This window comes from Colobus angolensis, unplaced genomic scaffold (assembly GCF_000951035.1).
Source record: "Colobus angolensis palliatus isolate OR3802 unplaced genomic scaffold, Cang.pa_1.0 Scaffold5, whole genome shotgun sequence".
Classification (NCBI taxonomy): domain Eukaryota; kingdom Metazoa; phylum Chordata; class Mammalia; order Primates; family Cercopithecidae; genus Colobus; species Colobus angolensis.
In genome coordinates this window covers 15,901,317-15,921,955 of record NW_012118487.1, presented here as the reverse complement: position 1 = coordinate 15,921,955, position 20,639 = coordinate 15,901,317, and the positions used below count along the sequence as shown (strand labels likewise).

The 20,639-nt window shown below is 34.4% G+C and overlaps 1 protein-coding gene across 1 annotated transcript in view; it reads left to right on the top strand.

Annotated features, from left to right (window-relative positions):
* GALNTL6 (polypeptide N-acetylgalactosaminyltransferase-like 6) overlaps positions 1–20,639 on the top strand; it is a 1,244,620-nt gene continuing 1,223,981 nt past the window's right edge. The window contains exons 1-2 of the mRNA XM_011959608.1: positions 1–577; positions 995–1,301. Coding sequence (XP_011814998.1) covers positions 1,164–1,301 — 138 coding nt within the window. The 5' untranslated portion in view covers positions 1–577; positions 995–1,163. The remainder of the gene's footprint in view (positions 578–994; positions 1,302–20,639) is intronic.

Below are 20,639 nucleotides of genomic sequence, written 5' to 3'. Positions count from 1 at the left end.
CGTCTCCGCGGAAGGCAGGCGCCGGGGAGTGGAGTGCCGGCGGCCGGGTGCAGCCGCGGCGCATCTCCGCCTTCCGCTCCTCCTCGCAGCGCCCTCGCCGGCTTCCAAGCCCAGCACAGACTTCGGTTTCTCCGCCTCCATCCCCTTTACGAGAAGAGGAGATTTAAAAATATTGCCCTTTAGGTGCTTGTGATGGTCCTGTGGGTTCGTTCAGTTGCCGGAAAAGAATGGTAACATGAACAGCGGAGCGTGAGAGCGTCACCGGGGGAAGGGACGAGATTGATGGGCAGAGCGCTCACTTCTCAGAGGATCGCATTCCTAGGACCGCGCGAGGAAGGGACGTCGCGGCGCCACCACTTCCTGGCTGGACTCCGCTGACATCTGTAGCCTCCTTTCCACCAGGGTCCCGGGGCTCCCAGCCTCTGCCTGCAGAGGAGCGTGTAGACAGCGCGCGAAGGTCCAGGAGTTCGTGGACCTCCATCCGAACCAGAGTTCTGCCTGGATCCCGGTGGAGTCCCTGCCTCCCGGTGGAGCCCGCAGGCAAGCTGGCTCCGGAGGGAGTTGAACTTGAGTTCAGGTGGGTTATCCCAAGGGGAGCACTGGAAAAGATGTTCAGGGAAGACGAGGAAGGTGACGCTGTTCCAATGTCAAAAGCGGACACTTTTCTTCCTGACACTTAAAGGGGTTGAGCCGGTTCCTCTCAGTTTCTCTCCTAACCCGCTCCACCCCGACCAAGCCCGCCTACACTAAGGGGGTGGGGGGCGAACAACAGCAGCAACAAAAACTCCCATTTACCTAAGTATCTAGCATGCTGTTGACTTTTTCATAACTTACCTTTAGTCAATGAAACGACCATATTTACTCCATTGCTTTATATTAATGGAGGTCAATGAGCTTAATGATTTCCTCAGTCAAGTCATTTATTTCCAAGCCAATAGATAATGCCTGCGTCATAGTTTTCTGGGGGGAAAGTAATTGTGCGTTTGTTCTGCAGATGGCCAACTCCCTCTGAATCCTGCAGATTGGTGCTGAGCACGCAACAAAAGTTTGTAGCTTCTCAGTTTCTGGTGCTTCGCAGGGGAGAGGAAAGGAATTTGACACTAAACACAAGAAGCAGTCAGGGAGCCATCTCCTTTAACTTTTCTTCTCTGTTACCATTTGCAATGAAGAGGAAACAGAAGAGATTTCTGCAGATGACTTTGCTATTCACGGTGGCTTTAATTTTCCTGCCTAACATTGGTCTCTGGTCTCTGTACAAGGATAAGCACCTGGTGAAGTCAGCGGAACCCGGGGAGCAGCAGGTAAGTGCCACCCAGAGAAAGATCACAGAAGGATTGGTAAGGTAGTGATACTGGTGCGGGAACTCCAGAAACCCGGTGTGGGATCTCCTTGGGTTTCCCCCCAAGTCTTGACAAAGCTGATTATTGCAAGACTTTAGAGACTTTGGGGTTTAAGCAAGTAGCTCTTTTAAGATTGCAGCCAGTAACATCGTGACATGTGCAACTAGTAAAGAAGTGTAAGAGAGGTCAAGAAGAAAAGAAGATAATCTTTCACCATTGGTCTTAGGTTGATTTTGACTTGGGGTGGATGAAAGGTAACTGTTTAGCTATGGAGGTAGGAGTGGGTTTGGTGCAAGTTTAGTGGCAAGGATAGGTTTTTGGTTTCCATTTGGCATGCAAGTCTATGTTAGGGTGAATTAGGCCAACTAAATCATTAAGATTGTGAAGTGGTTCTTTAAAAATCAAGCTACACTTTTCAGTATTTTGGTTGTAAATTTTGCTTAGCAACAGCTTTTTACCCTGTCGAAACTTAAGTCTCTCTTTCGTCTCCCCTGTTGCTAAGGTGCTGCCATGGGGTACACAGGCAGAATTATTAAGGATGTTCATTCCGTTTCACAGTCGCTTGATAACAGTATGTTGCTAACAGCTTGCTGTCATACTGGAAACACCCATACTAAAGATATGTAGTATAATATGTTTTCTTTCTACTTAATATGTTACTCATTAGTATGTATATACCTCATGACTTAACATGAACCAAAATAACTGTGGGTTATTTTAAAAAGTGAATAATAATGAAAATGAGACTTCCCAAAATGTTGATGAAAATCAATGTTGTCGAACTCCTTGTTTATTAATAAATAAAATAGCTTACATAATTAAACTTTTAACAACAGAATGCAGCCTTCTTCATGATATTGATATACCACTGTTTCAGTTAGTCCTGTGCATCGCCTTGGAATATTAATATTCTTATTTTCAAGGGTTATCGCCCATGAACACTCTGCACTTTCCACACACAGAAAATGTTGAAGTAGTCCATTCCTGGAAAACAGCAATATATAGTAATGGCCATTAAATATTTGCTCTTATACTTAATGAAGTTTAATTTTCTTTTTGCACAGTGGTTAGTTGTGAAATATAAAGAGGTAATCTGCTTTCTCATCATGACAAAAAGTCATTACCAGTCTCTAAACTTTAAAGAGAATGAGTTGTCCAAGGATTTCCTGTGGATTGTTATTTTGAGGATAAATGTTGACATATTTTCATTTAGTTGTTAATATTTATTATCCTTTCTAATAGGAATTCAACTTTGGTTTGAAGTATATTCTGTTTTGTCATTCCAGTGAAAAAAAAGAAGATGGACACTTTGGATGTGAAACTTTTTTTGTTCTTATTTACATCATTCAACCTTTGATGTAAAACAGGATTTTAATAACTTTAATAGTCAATATGCTATTGTGTAAAATCTCCATTCTATGTTGGTAAAATAAGAAAGGCAAAATTATTTTTTTCTTGAAATTTGCTAATTCAATTAGCAATAACCATCTGAAGTATTTGCTGGTATAGCTAACATAAAACACTAATTAATTTTATTAATGAGATTCTTACAACTTTCACATTGGCTCTATTAATTTTGACCCTGAATGAGAAAATTGTTTGTCTAGTAGCACAAAAATAATACTGTGACAGTTTAACTCTCTGATCTGCCATTATTATAATTAAGACTGTTTCCTTATTTCTGGTTCTTCTGTAATGCAAATGATACTTAATTTCAGGTAATACAGTAATGGATATAAAAGACATGGGATGGCAAGAGACGTTTCATATACTGTAGAATAAATAACTGAGACTGATGGATATTGTATGACCTTCCAATTTAATAACCCTATGCAAAGGCTTTGAAACCAAGTGGGAAAGAAAATAAGCCCTTAAAATGAAAGTCAATCATCTACTTTAATATTACCTAAAAGTTTTAAAGCTAATACTTTTCATAGATTAAAATATAAAATTTAAAAGGTAGAAATTAATTGATTACTTACTGGAAGATAGAATTCATTGTAAACTAGAAACAGTTCTCATTGGTTTTATTCTATTATTTATTATAATTAGAAGGAAAATTAGGATATGTTGTCCTCAATAAGCAAGTTTTGGGTAAGTAAGAGTTAAGTAATTAATATTTATATTGGAACAAATAAAAAACAACTTTTCAAACATGCTTAATATTGTGACGTAATATTTAGCTAATGTATATATATTTCAATGTTAGCAAGGTGACTAAACACATAGGTTTTTAAATTGAAACATAATTGGGCTAGTGGGTAATATGGTATTTCAATTTAGCAATTAATTTTTAAAGGACATTTTCATGGTTAATTGCTAAATGTTCTCCAGAAACCATTTATTACCATATTTCTCTCCAAGTTGCAAAATGCTGAGGGTGAAGATAATGTGCAGATTGAAGCATTGACAGCAATAAGTACTGATGCTACTCAAACAAGTCACGTGCCCGAATGAGTGAACTGTTTATACAGCACTTCTGTGTAAAACAGCCAGCGGTTCTAGTTCTAAGTATCATGTGGTAGTGGTCATAAGAACTGAAAAACTTGCACTGTTTTAAATAGTTTAATTATTAGAAATGGTTACAGGGGAAAAAATTAATATATGGAAATTCAAAATTATGGAATGGCTAATACTTTTAAAATATGCATTATTTGTATTTTAGCAGATCATATCAGTAGTAATTTTTCTATCTAGTATTGAGTATAAATTGTACTAATTCTGCAATCTGAACTAAATAAAATAAAGGGAAATGAAAGAGGAAACACTGATGGGAACCACGTGGATTAATTTTCACAATATTTAATATTTAACATATTTTTTTCTCTGATTGCACATTAATAGTTTGTATTTTCTAGACCTTCATTTAAAAATAAATGTAAGATAACTTTCTAATATTTAAAAATTTTCTGCATCTATGTTGCAGAAAATGAAACAAAGATGTAAAAATTACCAAGTTATTTATTTCAAAGTTTTTCTTTTTCCTTTGCTCTCAGAAAACCAAAGAGGATCGATAACAACAGTTTTAATAACACAACGCAATTAAAAGCTTTTTATGGTTTGGGCTCTGCAAACTTGAAATCAAGTCACTGAAATAAATATGAAGTTTTTGAGATTTTACGATTTTATAAAAATTATAAAGTGTTTTTAAATTTTTATTTAGATGTTACATTATTATAATTGTGATGTGTTATTTTCAATTGACCTAATTTTGTCTCTTTTCTGTTATTGGGATGAAATAAGTATCTCCTTTATGTTATTTAGAATTATATATGTATATTAAAAGAATCTATTGATAATATATCTAGCTGAGAATGATTGCTATATAATCACTGTACAGTAATGCTTAGCTTCATTTTTCGTTTAAACATTTGAAATGCTCCTCTTCTCTTGTTTCAGCTGTATTTGAATTAAATACCACTTACACATTTAGGTCATAAGCTGTGAATTAGGATGACATATAGAATAATGCTATACTTTAGAACAAAGCTACTATATCCAGTCTTATTGTGTTTCTCTTTTCTTAATCCCTTATTCAAGAATATGTGAAAAAAACCTAGCACCAAATACTTTTTCCTAAATACATTTTTAAAAACCCCAAATTCCACAAAAAAGTAATGGTTATAGTAATTTAACAACTAACTTGGAAATAATATTAATTACAGACATAACTCAAGAATATTTAGAATATGAAGAGGATCTTGCAATTTTTGAAATAAAAATGAGGGCCCAAATCTTATAATTTTAAAACAGACTTCCTTAAAACTGTTCAGAATGATTTTAGAAGCTTATCTTGTCCTAGATTTTCTACCACATTAAAAAAAAAAAAAAAAAAAGCCTAGGTCCTCTATGTCTCTTTGAAATTGTGGAATCTTATTATTTATTTGAATTTCAGAATTTCTCTTTTTAAAGTAGGGCTATTCGTACGTGTCACATAACGAGGTGAATAAAGTCCTGAGAGATCACACCCTATATATGGAAAATATTGTGAGGTAATGCATTGTTTCTGTCAGATTCACTTGTAAACTGTGCTTGACAGATATGTGACTTTAATTCCATTAAAAAAAAAAATTCTGAAGGGGATACCTTAGCATCTTTGTCTAATTCATCTAATGTTAATCAGCCCTGCACTGCAGGGGGAGCCTTCTTTTTGAACAAAAATTTTTTTCCAGTGACTTTTAAAACTCGTTTTATAACATGAAAATATCAGGTCATTGGTGCCCAGTGTATGCAAACTGTCTTATGCATTATTTTTTATCACGCTGATCACTAAAGCTGTAAAATATGTCTGTGTTTCTTTTTCAGCAAATACCTTAGAATTTGGAAGAGCTAAGGACAGGAGGAAAACTTTACACCTACACTCAGGATGGCACGTTATCAATACACTAGATGTGAAATGACACATTAGTTTGAGCCACAGTGTTCTTAATTAGCTAAGATGTAGATTTGAAATTAGGGTTTGAAAGGACCTTTTCTTGAATTTATGGAAAATCCATTCAGAATCACTACAGGGTGGCACTACACGGAACACTGTAACAAGTATCTTAATTATTTGCTGTGACCTGGTAGATCACTACATGATTAGTTCATCACATTGCCCCATGGGAGACAGAGTGTAAAACAGTCTTCTGTTCACAATCCGGTAACAAAAAAAGAAAGATGATTTTTTCCCCTCTGTTCATTTCTGAGTTGGACAAGCTGTGCTGAATCAATTAGCTTCCTATAAGTTTTTCCTATAAAAGGAGCCAAATCAAGTTGGAATATATAGGAAAAGGGTGAGAAAGGTTGAGTGATTTAAGTGGTGTAGAAGAAAGGATTGAATTTTTTTGTTTGTTTGCCAGGAGTAGCCATGACAACCCTTAGAAAGTTTGCAGCCATGTCTCTCCTTGCAACATTTTTACACAAATGAAAGACAAGCTAAGGGACATCAGCAAGAACATTACAGGAGGAGATAAAGCTTAAAATTACGAGAAGGCATCACAAGATGTAAGTGGAATATAGAATCAGACTTAGATATGTTTGGTGCATCATGCATTCCCATTTCTCCCTTGATTGGCTTGCTTATGGGGAAGAGTTTTCACTCTGGAAACTTCAGATCTTTCAAACCATCTAAGGAGACCATGTTCTTTTCTTTTGCTCATAATTGTATTTGTTTACAAAATTACTGTTACTTAACAAAGGTGCAAATGTGCAAAGAAATAGAAGGTTCTGAAGATGACATTAAAGACGTACTGTCCTAAACTTGCTCTCCTTATCACCTCACTCTACAGCTAATGATTTCTAAATTATCTCAAAATGTAATTGTAATGCTTGAATGGACAGCAAAAAACAAGAAATAACAAACCTGTGTGCTATGGAAATATGTATTTAGATAGACACAAAAATATATCTATATAGGGTTCATTTAAAGGTTGTAAAGAAGGACAAGCATTCACAAAACTTGAAGGCATCATTAACTCTAACTTTCCTCACTAATGTATTGATGTCTGTCACTGCTTAACAAGCAAAATGGCATCAGAAAGAGGGTGAACAAATAAAGGTATATTTAGGGTTAATGATGAATTCAAGGTAAAGCACATCAATGTTTCCACCAAGTTTTTTGCTTCCAGTGTGGTAGGGCAAAAAGATGTGAACTGAGTTATTGGTACCATCAAATAAAATGTATTCGTTTTATTAATTCATTTAGCAACAGACATACACATACACATATACCCATATGCATAGTTTCACTTATAAAGAAAAATGAAATCCACCCAACTGTTTTGTTTTCTGCAATATTTTTAACTTTCATACCTTTTTGTTTTTTCCATTGCTTTGAATCCACAATAGGTAGTTAGGAGAATCTAAAGCACCATTGAAATGAATTATTCTAGAAAAGTATGCAGAAAGATAAAGAAAATGCATCCATCTCTAGAAGTGCTTACATCTACTTAGCAAGTGTGAAACTCACAATGAGTATTTAGCCTGTTAGTATGGCACAGATTATAAATAGGAGAGTCACTGTTATAGTGTAATATAATTAACACAATTCTGCTTGTTATAGAGCAAGATAATAGCTACCACCTGTCTTAAGGACTGGTGGTTTCTCAATAAGGACTAAGAAGGCTAATTTTGAATTATTTCAAGTATTCAAATATTCATGGACTATGATTTCAATACTTGAAATCTAGAAATCTGGAGAAAATTATAAATAGTTTTGAATGTTTCCATTATATTAAAAATGACCAAATTGTTAAGTATGCCACCTAAGTTTTAGTAGGTGGCCTTTCCTTTTCCCTCATATATTTATTTATTTTTCCACAAGACAAGGTCTCACTCTGTTACCCTGACTAGAGTGTAGTGGTGCAATTGTAGCTCACTGCAGCCTCACCCTCCTCGGCTCAAGCAGTCCTCCTGCCTCAGCCTTCCAAGTAGCTGGGACACAGGCGGGCACCATGATACCTGGATAACTTTTTAAATTTTTTTTTGTAGAGACGGGATTTCACTATGTTACCCAGGCTGGTCTCCAACTCCTGGTGTCAAGAGATTCCCCCCACTTCAACCTCCCACAGTGCTGGGATTGCAAGCATGAGCCCCCACTCCCAACCCTTTGCCCTTGTTTCTGACATGTCTCCCCAGCTGGAAAATCCAACTGAACTTAAGGAGAAATACCAGAATTTCTGTAGTACTGAGTCTTGTTCTTTTTTAGTAGGTCAGCATGTAGTCTCTAGAATCAAATTATTTGGGCTTACAAATTCTGGCTTAGTACGTTGTGACATTTAAGAACTTATGGATCTTCCCTAGATCAGTTTTCTTATTAATAAAATGAAGGTGATAATACCTTTTTCGTAATGTTATAATGAGGATTAAATGCTTAGCATCTTTAACAGCGTGTAAGGAGGCTTAACGGATACATATTTTGTTATTACACACAAGTGTTTATAAACAATCATTGCCTTTACTAAGGTAATTAGTGTTTGTTTAATATTTACAGATGGCTTCTCTTTTAGAGACATTGTCAAGAGAGCACAGCAGACCAATGTCACTGATGTGTTGAATCTAGTAGGGAGGACTGTTGAATAAGTCAATAGAGTTTTAGAAACTAAAAGGACATTTTTCTTAACATTTTGGATTTCATGCTTAAGGATAAGTTGATAAGTGTAATTTGTTTTTTATATTATTGTTTATTACAAAAATTACTAAAACTAGTTCTTGATATATTGTGTTGAAAACTATCCAAAAGTTGAAGTTTTTAATAAAAAAAAGAAAAAAGAGAAGAAATATTTCTTTGTAGTGACTACTCTCATTTCCTATAAAAATAAAGCCCATGACTCACATATAAGCATTTTTTTTCTTCTTCTTACTAATTACAGGCAAGAAACTGAGAACTACTTTTGTTGTTGCTGTTTAAATCTTGGTCATGAGTTTGACTCGATTATTCAGGAGAAAAAAAGTGAAAAAGTGGAATAAAAACTCTCAAAATCATTCAGCTACTTTAGGGAGTTAGCATTTTTTTCAGTAGAGTTAGAGGACAGATAAAACATATTGCATTGTGGCAGTTCTTCTTATAAAAATTACACAGGGTTTGCCTTAAGCAAAGGAGAGTTCAGATACTTCAAGTTCGTATGTTGGCCTCATTCCCTTACAGAAGTATGTAATTGTGGGCATGCTATTTAACATGTTTAAACCTCAGTCCCATACATGGAAACACAAAAATTACCTCATAATAGGGTAGCTAAGAGAAATAATTGGATTACATGTTTAAATTGCTTGGTACATAGTAAATAATGAGGGAAGCTTTATGAATAGCAATCTATACCTTCTTGACTTTTTAGAACATCCATTTGAAGGTAGTAAATAATCTTAAATATTGTGTGCACCTAATAAATATATAATAAAATATATAAAACCTACTACTATCAATTTTTCTTTTATTGTTGATACAATATTTTTTTGGATATGCAGTACATGCACCACACTGGGATAGATCCTGAGGGAAATAAGCAATGAAACCATAAATCTGTTTTCAATTAACTTAGAATCTATTAGTTAAGAAAGGCAAATACGCACTTTAATATAAGGCTGGATTACATGGCTTTACAATAAATACATGCTCAAATCATTTAGAGTTTAGAAGAGGTAAAAAATATGTAAGTTATTGTGTGATGTTTGTAGTTGGTTCCACTCTAAGTCCTCTGTATCTTTAGTATTTAATCATCCCCCAAATTCATTGAGAAGCTCTTCTGTATTACTGAATTCACAAGTGAGGAAGGCACAAAGACAGAATTTGAGTCCATGAGCTCTGGATTTATAGAAAGAGAAACTAATTGGCAATGTTAACAGCCACATTGTTTAAGGGTTTCAAAAGGTCATTAGGCTTGAATAATTCGTTCCTGGTATTCTCTTGATTATAGTTACACACAATTATAGAAATTTAAACAAAATTAAGGCCGGGCGCGGTGGCTCAAGCCTGTAATCCCAGCACTTTGGGAGGCCGAGACGGGCGGATCACGAGGTCAGGAGATCGAGACCATCCTGGCTAACACGGTGAAACCCCGTCTCTACTAAAAACTACAAAAAACTAGCCGGGCGAGGTGGCGGGCGCCTGTAGTCCCAGCTACTCGGGAGGCTGAGGCAGGAGAATGGCGTGAACCCAGGAGGCGGAGCTTGCAGTGAGCTGAGATCCGGCCACAGCACTCCAGCTTGGGTGACAGAGCGAGACTCCGACTCAAAAAAAATAAAAAAATAAAAATAAATAAATTTAAACAAAATTATACTAGATTAAATGGTAAGACTAAATATTTAACTAAAATATCTTATATTTTTAAGATGGATAAAGGATACTGGTGAGGTCAGCATTGATGTAAATGGCTCGATGTGGGACCCTGGTTGGTAAGATACAAGTCAGAAGAAGGCTGATGCCGTGAGAGATTAAGGGGACAGTCTCAAGGAGGATGGAGGTAGTCAACTGAAATAAAGCAAAAAGAGAAGCAGCAATGGTTATTATCTAAAAGGTAAATTTAGAGTCTATGCTTTTAATAGTTTGAATGTTTCTCCTGGCAGGAATGTCTGAGATTTTTTTCCCAGGCAGATATCTTACTACTTTAGACAAGTAATTAAAAATTTCTGAAATAGCCTATACACTGTAAAATATATATATATATATTATATATGTATATATACACACACACACATATATATATATAATAGATGTCTTAGCCAGAAAGATGACAGATGGGTAATCAGATATTTATTATAGTTTATATAATCTTATGAAAAAGATTGAAGGCTATAGTACTGAAAGGAGATGTCAGGAAACCATACAGCCACCTTGTCAGTAAGTAAGCAAGCTACCTGTCAACATAAATGCTGATGACCAGACACACAGTGTGAAGGAAACAAACAAATCAACAAGCAAGAGTGTACTTAAGTATAATATAGTAGGTGGGGATAGATGGGTGGGTGGTGGTACTTACTGCAACTAATATTCAGTTGCCAAAAATACTAAGATAATATATTAATAGTAAAAGGATAAACTGATTATAATAAAAGTAAAAATAAAAGTCTACACATTAATAAACTTTAAGGTCACATTTATTGAGCTTCTAACATTTCTCTGACACTGTATTAAACTGCTCTTATGTCCTCAACACAAATCCATTATATATATATATATATATAAAATAGTACTATCTTATATTACAAATACAAAGAGATTAAAAAAACTTGTGAGGGTAGTACAGGAATTTTTCTATCAGTGTCAACTATTGAGATTATATAAAGTTCACCATATACTACAACTACATCGGAAATATCTTAGATCATTGCAACACAAGAATTGATATAATCACTTAACTATGAAAGTCAATATGCACAGTGGTGAAGGGCATGGACACTAGCTCCAGATTCCCTGGTGTTAGCTCCAGTTCCATTATTTAACTACGCAAAGACCTTGATCAAGTTACTTATCTTCCCTGTGTCTTAGATTTCTCATTTCTAAAAAGAGTATAAAAAGAGTGTCTACTGGATTTAGCTGGTATAAAGCTTTAATAAGTTAATCTGCATAAAATGCTTAGAAAACTGGATTGTACATGTTAATCTATTTAAAATGTTATCTTTTATTACTTGTTAGAATTCTAGAAAATTACGATTGGAAAAAGAGAAAAAGCATGTTCCTATTATTACTTGTTAGAATTCTAGAAAGTTAAGATTGGAAAAAGAGAAAAAACATGTTCCCACACACTTTCTTTCATGAACCATCATGAATATGATTCCCGTTTTGGATACACTTTTGCATTTTTATTTTTATTTTTTGTTTCTAGATCCATCAATGCCTCTTGATATTTTTGTATTTTTAAAGTAGTTTTTAAAAGTGTTTGAATCATGTTTAACTTCTTCTTTCACTTTTTAAATTCTTGAGTTGATCATACAGAAAATAATATGGCACTTATTTTAAAAAATTTTGTAACTTGAAGTAAGGTCGCATGTGGTCCCACATGTCAGAAGCAAACTAGATTTCAACAGAGAATGTAGCTCTTCCCAGAATATGCAATCAGCAACGAATGCTATTTTGATGACCTTTCCCCTCGTATTTTTAGTTCTGTTCCCACTACATGGTGTTAATTTCTGAACATGTATTCTGCCCTCAGGGAAAAAACAATCTTTTTAAAATTGTGTCATTAAATCAGTCTAGTTGCCAAAGACAATTATAGAAGAATGTCTTTAGGGCTGAATACTTCATTATTTCATCTAACTTGAGTTTTAAGGTTGTTGCTTTGGTTGCATCCAACAGTCAGGTAGAATTGGAAAAATGAAGAATGATGCGGTTGGAGACCACAGTTGAGTAACTTGATGAAGGAAGTGCTTTCTCACGCCCTCTTCTAGTGCTTCCAAGAAGCCAGCTGGCCAGAAAGACAGGGGAATGGAAAGCTGTGTAAAACTAAGTGGTGGGGGAAGATAAAAATGCTTCTGTTCCCTAGCCGAGTGAATTTTACCATTTTTTAGATAGCCTAGCAGAATGGTGTCAGATTAACAACTACGTAACGAAATTGTCCCCCCTCTTCACTTACATAGAAACTTTTAACTTTTCTTTCACAAGCCAAAGGAAATTACATTTTTTGGAAGATCCTTGGCATTCCAAGACAAAGATCTTGAGTTCTAATGTATGAAATACAGAGAGGAAAATAAGCATCAGGGAAACCAGTAGATAGAGTTCAAAAAAAATGCAGAAACACAAGCAACTCTATCACTTTACACCTCTTCTCTCCTCTTCTCGGCTTCTTAGAGCCTTCTCTTTTCCTCCTTTTCCTTTAAAAGACAAGTTTCACATAGGATTGATTTGATCAATTATTAGCCCAATGAATAGATGAAAGCTGAGACACTTCAAAAACTGGAATCTTTTGCATCATAAAAAACATTCTGTTGAGCATAACCGTATTTCCAACTGTTACAATGTGTGTGATGTGAGAAATATTTTTTAGCTCAAGGCTTCTACTGATGCTCTTTGTTGTCACTGGTTTGTTTGTAATGCTGGAACCTGTTACTTTATTCCAAACTATACAATCAGAAAGTAAATATAGCTTAGTTGTGTCACCTTAACAGAGACAATCTTTCATAAGTTAAAAGTATAAACTGGCACAGTGAAACATAAACTACCTGAAAAGAATCATTCTACATTTTCCTATTCAGCTCTCTTCCTCGTTTTCGGAAACTGCTTTTTCCAGTCTTCTTTCTCTCTTCAAATCTCCCGTGCCACCACCTCTTTTATCATGCTTAGCAGGTAGCCTTCCTTCATTCTTCACTGTGAGTATAGGATTTTCATTTGGGGAGAACCACGACTCATGTCATCAAACCAGAAAGCACTGCCATTTGCATGGGTGTTTTCCCAATTCTCTACTTGCCTCCTGTTACTATGGAAAAACATCCCTAGCTTTAAGATAAATATGGAACCTCTATCCAGACTATGAATCACAACTTTCTTTAGGAACGTCCACATATTTTGTTTTTCTTCTCATTCATTTATTTTCAGCCTTTTCCTCTCAAAACATCCCTCACAATAATATTGAAACATGCTGAGGTTTCTCCCACTATTGGAGGGGTTAGGGGAGCCATTCCTGACTTTCCATTTCTACCCACCTCAGGCTGAATCTGACTCCTGCTAATGTACATTAACCCCTTTCGCCAATACCATCAGCAGTCTCTAAGTAGTTGTTTCAAAGCTGCATATCATTAGTCGTGTTACTTGTTAGAAATTAGATTAACACTCCTACCGAAAACAATCTTCTTCATCTGAGAAGAGGTGGTGAGGGGGGAGATTTGAGGGGAGAAGGGGTTGGAGAAACAGCTTTTGGAAAACAGAAAAGAGAGTGGAACAGGAAAACATAGAGTGATGTGTGCTGGTAATTCAGGCTTCTCGGTGCACACCCCTATTTTAATTCTTCTGTTTTCACTGCCATTCCCAACCAACACCCATACTCATGTACATTTACCAGTGTCCTTTAGAGACTCCTACTTGTGTTCTTTTCCTAAAAATATGCTCATCGGGAGTTTCAACCTTAAATCATGAGATTCAGAAACTATTAAGTATAGAGTTGATTCAAATGCAAAACTTGAGAACAGCCACCTGGAAACATGGACTCCAAATGAATGGAATCAGTGTTCCAAAGTGGAAAAGTTAAGACTACGCTTTATATAGGCAGAGATAAAAAAAAAAAAAGTCCAACAGCATTACATTTGTCATATAAGACTGGTGCATATGCCACAGCTGTTTGATTGGTTACAGACTGCTACATTACAAGGAAGATTACTTTATTACTCTGTGAATAGAGGCAATGATCTAAGTGGATCTTGTGGCTGCCACTGTTTGGTCTTAATTATTTATAGGCAAAAGGTAGAAGTTGCAACTGCATGCTCTGTGACTCAGGGCACATAGTCACACTCTTCTCAAGGCTCAGAAAATTTGAAGTTCCAACAGCTTTAAGTTTGAATTATGTAATTTCACAGAGATTTGTACAATTACTTTTTGTTCGGCACTTTCCCTGGGAGCATCGCTCACAGGCCTTCAGAATTGCACTTATCACATTTAGGTTGGTGACTCCTAGATTATTTTCTCTAATCCAAATTTCCCTCCTTGCAACATGAACCACATATGAAGCTAAAATCTAGAAACAGATATTTTAAATGTTGGAAGTCTGAAATTAAATTGCTTTCATTCTCTATACCTTTCCTCCTTCTCTGTATCTTATCTTATTTAAAGAAGTAACCTGGCTACTATTCCAGCTTTCAAGCTGAAAGTTGATCACTGTCTTTGTTACTTTCATTATCTTTACTCTCAGATTCAATTGAATGCTAAGTATAGTTGACCTGCAACTGCATAGGTTTAACCACAGGTTTGAACTGCATGAGTACACTTATATGTGGATTTTTTTCAATAAATACATTGGACTTGTTTTGGAGATTTTCAGAAAATTTGAAAAAAAATTTGCAGATAAACCATGTACTCTGGTAGTATAAAAAAGTTATGTTATGAATGCATAAAATATATGTAGGTGATAGTCTATTTCATGTGCTACCATAAAAATACACAGAAATCTATTATAAAAAGTGAAAAAAAATTATCACAAGTTATAATACATTTACAGACCATACCTGGCACCATTCACAATCAAAAGAAATGTAAACAAATATAAAGATGCAGTATTGGATTATAATTGCTTGAAATTAACTGTTATATATACTATACTACTGCAGTAATTTCATGGCCACTCCTTGTGCTATTACAGTGAGTTCAAGTATCAGGAGCATCTGCTTAAAACACTGTGTGATGCTAATCACTTGGAGAAGTGAGCAGTTCATCTGTCTAGTAAATTGTTATCTCAGTAAAACATGATATCACAATTCTGTCATATTTCTGGTCATGTTTAGTGCAAAAACCATAACCATGAATAGCACCATGGGACCCAAATTGCCACTGGTGATGCTGGAAGTACTTCCAAGAAGCAGAAGAGAGTCATGACATTACAAGACAAAGTAGAATTGTTTGATGTGTACCACAGATGGAAGTCCACAGCTGCAGTTGCCTGCCATTTCAGAAAATTCATCTTATAAACAAATGAAATAAACGTATGGTATTGATAAATACAATGCAGTATACTACATGTCTTTTCCTCATGCCTTTTTTGTTTGTTTATTAGATGGAGTCTCCCTCCGTCACCCAGGCTGGAGTGCAGTGGCTCAATCTCTGCTTACCGCAACTTCTGCAGATTTTTGAGTGCACAAGGGGTCAATTCCCCTAGCCCCAGCATTTTTCAGGGGTCATCTGTACTAGCAGTACTTCCTACAGTGTCTCTCTTGAATTCATCCACATCTCTTTATACCCCTCGCCAGTGTCCTAGTTGGGATCACCTTAAAAACTTTCCTGGAGTTCTGTGAGACACCCTCAGAAGGATACTCTGCCTCCAGCTTGCTCTCAAGTTCACCCTCACAGCAGCCAGAGCTGTTTATCCAAGGTGCTTAACTGAGCGGGCTACTCCATTCTTAAATCTCTTTATTGGACTCTTACACCTTCAGATAAAAGCTTGGTTTCTTTAATACAGCTTACCCCGAGTCTTCTTGATATGCACCCACATCCTATTGATCACTATTTCGTTACCAAGTCTCCCTAAGCCTCAACTATTTTGAGCTTCTTTTAGTTTCCTGAGAGTATCATACTTTTTTTCCCCTGGAATTTGAACATATGTTCTCTGCAGTTTTGCCTGGTTAATTTCTAGTTTTCATCAAGCGGTCTCTGGGAAACTTTCCTGATCTCCCATGTTTGCATTAGATACAAGAGTTTGATGTTAGATCTTCTTTTTCTGCGCTTATAATGGTACTTATCGGTCTGAATATCAACTACCTCTTTAGATAGTTTATTCTCTATTAATCAGCAAGTTTCTTAAACATAGTAGTGGGTAGGATGGTGGCACCTAAGAAGACACACTCAGGTACCAATCCCTGAAACCTGTGAGTATTGCCTTATTTGGAAAAATGATTATTGCAAATGTAATTAATTTGAAGGTCTTAAAATGCAGAGGTCATTCTAGATTATCTGCCCTAAATTATGGGTCCTAAATTCAATCACAAATCTTCTTATAAAAGACATACTGGGGAATTTGATGCACAGATTAAAAGACACAGACAGAAAATGTAGATAAGATATGAAGACAGAGACAAAGATTACAATGATGCAGCCCTAAGTGAGACAGATACCAAGGAGAAGGCAATGTGCAGATGAAGGCAGGAATTAGAGTGATGTGGCCACAAGCCAAAGAACTCAAGAAATGCCAACAACCACCAGAGCTCGAAGAGGCAAGGAAGGATTCTCTAATAGAATTTCCAAAGGTAGTGCATCCCTGCCAACACCTTGATTTCAGATTTCTGGTCTCCTGAACTATGGAAGCATAAACTTTTGTATTTTTAAGCTGCCTAGTTTGTGGTGATTGGCTACAGCAATCCCAGGAAGCTCATACCATCAGGAATTGTCTGTCTTTTTTCCTCTTTTTACTTACAGTGCCTAGCATTATCTGACCACAAATTAGGTACTTGATAAATATTTCTTGAAATAATTAAGGGTCAAAAATTTGTCTTTTACACATTGAATTTATTTGAGTTGAGCTATATGTATACAAAAAATAAGAGTATACACAGTCCAAATATGTATAAATATCATATAGGTACTGCCAAATATGAATATAAGAAAGTAAACAGTTGTCATACTCATGAGTTAATGTTCCATTTGCATATTTTTGTTCTGTCAACATTATCCTGACTAAATATGCTATTATGTCAAGACTTGACTGATCTTGATACTGAATATTATAAGATTTCATCAAACATATTGACCTCTGACTATGCTATAGAAGATATGGATTATTTTAATAGCTTTATTAAAAAGAAGATAGTCACATCCAGACAAGCCAATGATAACATAAATAACAAAATATAACCATTGAATTTGCTCTTTCTTTAATTATGCAATTTCTGTTGTATAACATTTACTATAAAATGTGTAGGCACAATGTGTGTCTACATTTAAATAACCACCATGGCAATTTAAAACTTTACTAATCTTTAAAAAAAGCATGTAGTTGACTGAGTTCATTAATACACAATACAAGTGACCATGAAGCAGCACACTTCATTAAAAGAAGTAATTTTGGGAATACAGACTGATATATTTCAAGGGGCTTATTTTAATCTGAATGCTTCAGACCTTAAGACTTCTATTAGTTTGATTCTCCAGCACAAGTCCTCCTTTGAACAACCCCGTCCCCCTTTTTAAGGAAATCTACCTTGAGTTAGGTTCATTTTAATTAGCAGTCACGTAGCAGAAATGTAGAAGCAAGGAGAGAAAGGGAGAAAATTCAAGGGTAAAACATATGAAAGAGATTAGGAAAATTTATAGGAGCTAGAATAGATATGACAGCCTTTATTTGGTAGAGGCATATTAAATGCAGTGTCTTGGGGGAAAATGTCTTACTGTTCCGATAATTAAATAACATTGTGTTTGATGAAATGATTCTACAACTTTTCTCATAATGCTAAATTACATCAAGCACATTAATTACATCTCCTCTTGTTTGTACTAGCACTACGGTCAACTTTGAATTTTTTAACTTTTCATTCTGACATTTCTATCTACTTTTTACCTAGCTTTGACCTTCTTTCATTTCACTTGCTTTTGTGCTAATTTCAATAGTGTATGAAAATGTTTTTCAATAAAAGAGGTTTATTGGCTATATTCAAATAGAAAAACATGTATAGAAGTATTAGAGGGAGTTGTTTAAATTGAGTCTTTTTCCTTAATGTTACCAGCTCAAAGGCATTCATTAATAAAAATATCATTTACAGATATAATTAAACAAAAATTATACATACCATTGCACATTGTTCTGTGTCATAATAATTGTATTCTAAAACATAACTTTTTAAGTGGTGTTATCTAACAAAAATATGTCCATAGGTGTCATTTTAATATTATAAGAAAATATGTGGATACACTTTTAAGTAACTACTGTGTTTTAGACACAAACGTATTTTTTTAAATATTTTATATGATTGTATGTTGTTCCTATAAGCATATCCAGTTACATATTTCCGCTTATTTGAGACACAATCTGTCTTTGTCTTATGGTAATATGTTTGATCTGGATAATTGACAAATTTAGTATGTTTTATGTACTTATACACAACTGCCAATTCCTTATGATATTTTCCATGGAAATTGGTTTTCATTTTCATTTTACTGATGAAATGTAAAGATTCTGATGAAATTTTTTAAAAGAATATATTTTTAAAATATTTTCATTCAGGTAAAAAAATCAAATATTTGCTACCAATATTTGCTGTTATTATTATAAATATAAAATAGTAATCTAATCTATACATGTTTTTCAGTCTTTTACTTTTTTTGTATCTCAAACTTTAAATTGGGCAAGATATTCCTATTTACACTTATTTATCTCATGGATCAATTTATTTAATATGTTCTTGTTTTCATATCTACTTTTTTATTGTCTTATTTATGGCAAGTTTTGGATAGTATTTTTCTTCCAGCACTAGTGACATTGAATGAATAGGTAGGCAGGTAGATAGATAGATAGATAATATTTCTATGTCAACTTATATAGTTTGTTCCATTGTAAAGATCAATAGGCATGTGAATGCATTGCAAAAAGTATAGAATAAAAAATAAGAATATAAAATAAAATAAAATTATCATTTCTCATTTTATCAAACATCATATTATTCCCTGGTTTATTGGTTTTATTTGAGTAAGTACAAAGTATTGAGCCATGACTAACAAAAATATCACTTAAGATTCATTAACAAGATAGATTTTTATTCTTAATTAGGAGCCCAAGCAAAAGAGTCATAAAGTTAAAGGATAAAAGGTAAGTAGGTCTAGACTAGCTAGTAGTAAGCATTGCACCCTGACAACTGTGTACTTCTAGACAAACATAAACATGCAATAAGTTTCTAAGTCCTTCTATCATCAGAACAAAATGTTCAAATTACCCTCATTTGATTATACCTCCTGGAAGTTAGAGATTTGCAAAAAATTTTTCCATTTTTAAGCAGTCTTAAATGCTCATTTTAATCAAAATAAAATATCATGGAATGGTCAAAATCTGATTTTGATGATTCTACCCTAAGGCCTATTTGACATGTGGCTTGATTAATGCTGTACTAAGCAATATTAAAAGTATGTAAATGGACAAAATTGTGCATGAAATCTAGGGTATAAAATTAACAGCAGCTTTCTTTTTTATGAATGTGAAGTAAAGTATAAATTGCTTATCATAATGGACAAGGGATGCTCAATGAATTGCTATTGACTGGTGTTTAATATTTTGTAAATTTATATTTTATTTATTATAAATATTATTGCTGACAACAAATGGTATCTGTGAATGCATTCTTGGTTTTTAAATATTTTATTCCAATTTTAATCTGTTAAGCACACATTATGTTTAGCCAGAATTTTTTGAAGATGCTAATATTAAAAACAAAATAGAATGAGATGAAAAATGATCTTATTCTCTCATAAACAACCAAAATACCTGGCTAAAATCTTAATTATTATGACATTTCAGTCATTTCCTTTTCTAGTAGTAGATTCTGCATTTTTTTTTACTTTTTATGGTCCAGGCTCATAGTCACATTTTGAATGTTACGTAAAATTTGTTTATAAACTATGGTAAGAAGAAATGTTATTTCCACTCTTCAACTCTTCTGGTTGCTTAGAGTATTGTCTAAATTATAATATAATATTCGATTTCTCTATAAATTAGCCTTGCTATATGGGTTTATATTAGCATAAACTTTGACCTATGGAGTAAACTTTTGGTCCAGCCTGTTAAAAGAAATATATTCAAATAGGGGAATTATTTTAGAACATGCTTATGTATATATTCTATATTTCCTATCAAATAGCTATATTTCTCTAATCCATGAGTATCTTCATCTTTTTTAAACACACTGCTCTAGCAAAATCATTTCAACCACTGTTTGAAAATACGGAGCAAAATATGCAATGTGATCTCCTTTTTATAAAAGTTTGCATAGATGTTTTCATGTTTTTGCCACAAAATGAGAAACTTCTTTCTTTGAAAAATTGAAAAAAAAAAGATTTCACTTATTTATTAAACAAAATTTTTAAAGCCAAGTGCTCAAATTTCCTGGCTTTGGGATAACATTTGGAAACCTGTTTGCAAGCAGATGCTGTAGTGTAAAACATTAATGCTTATATTTCAGGCATATGATTCTAAGTATAAGTATTTT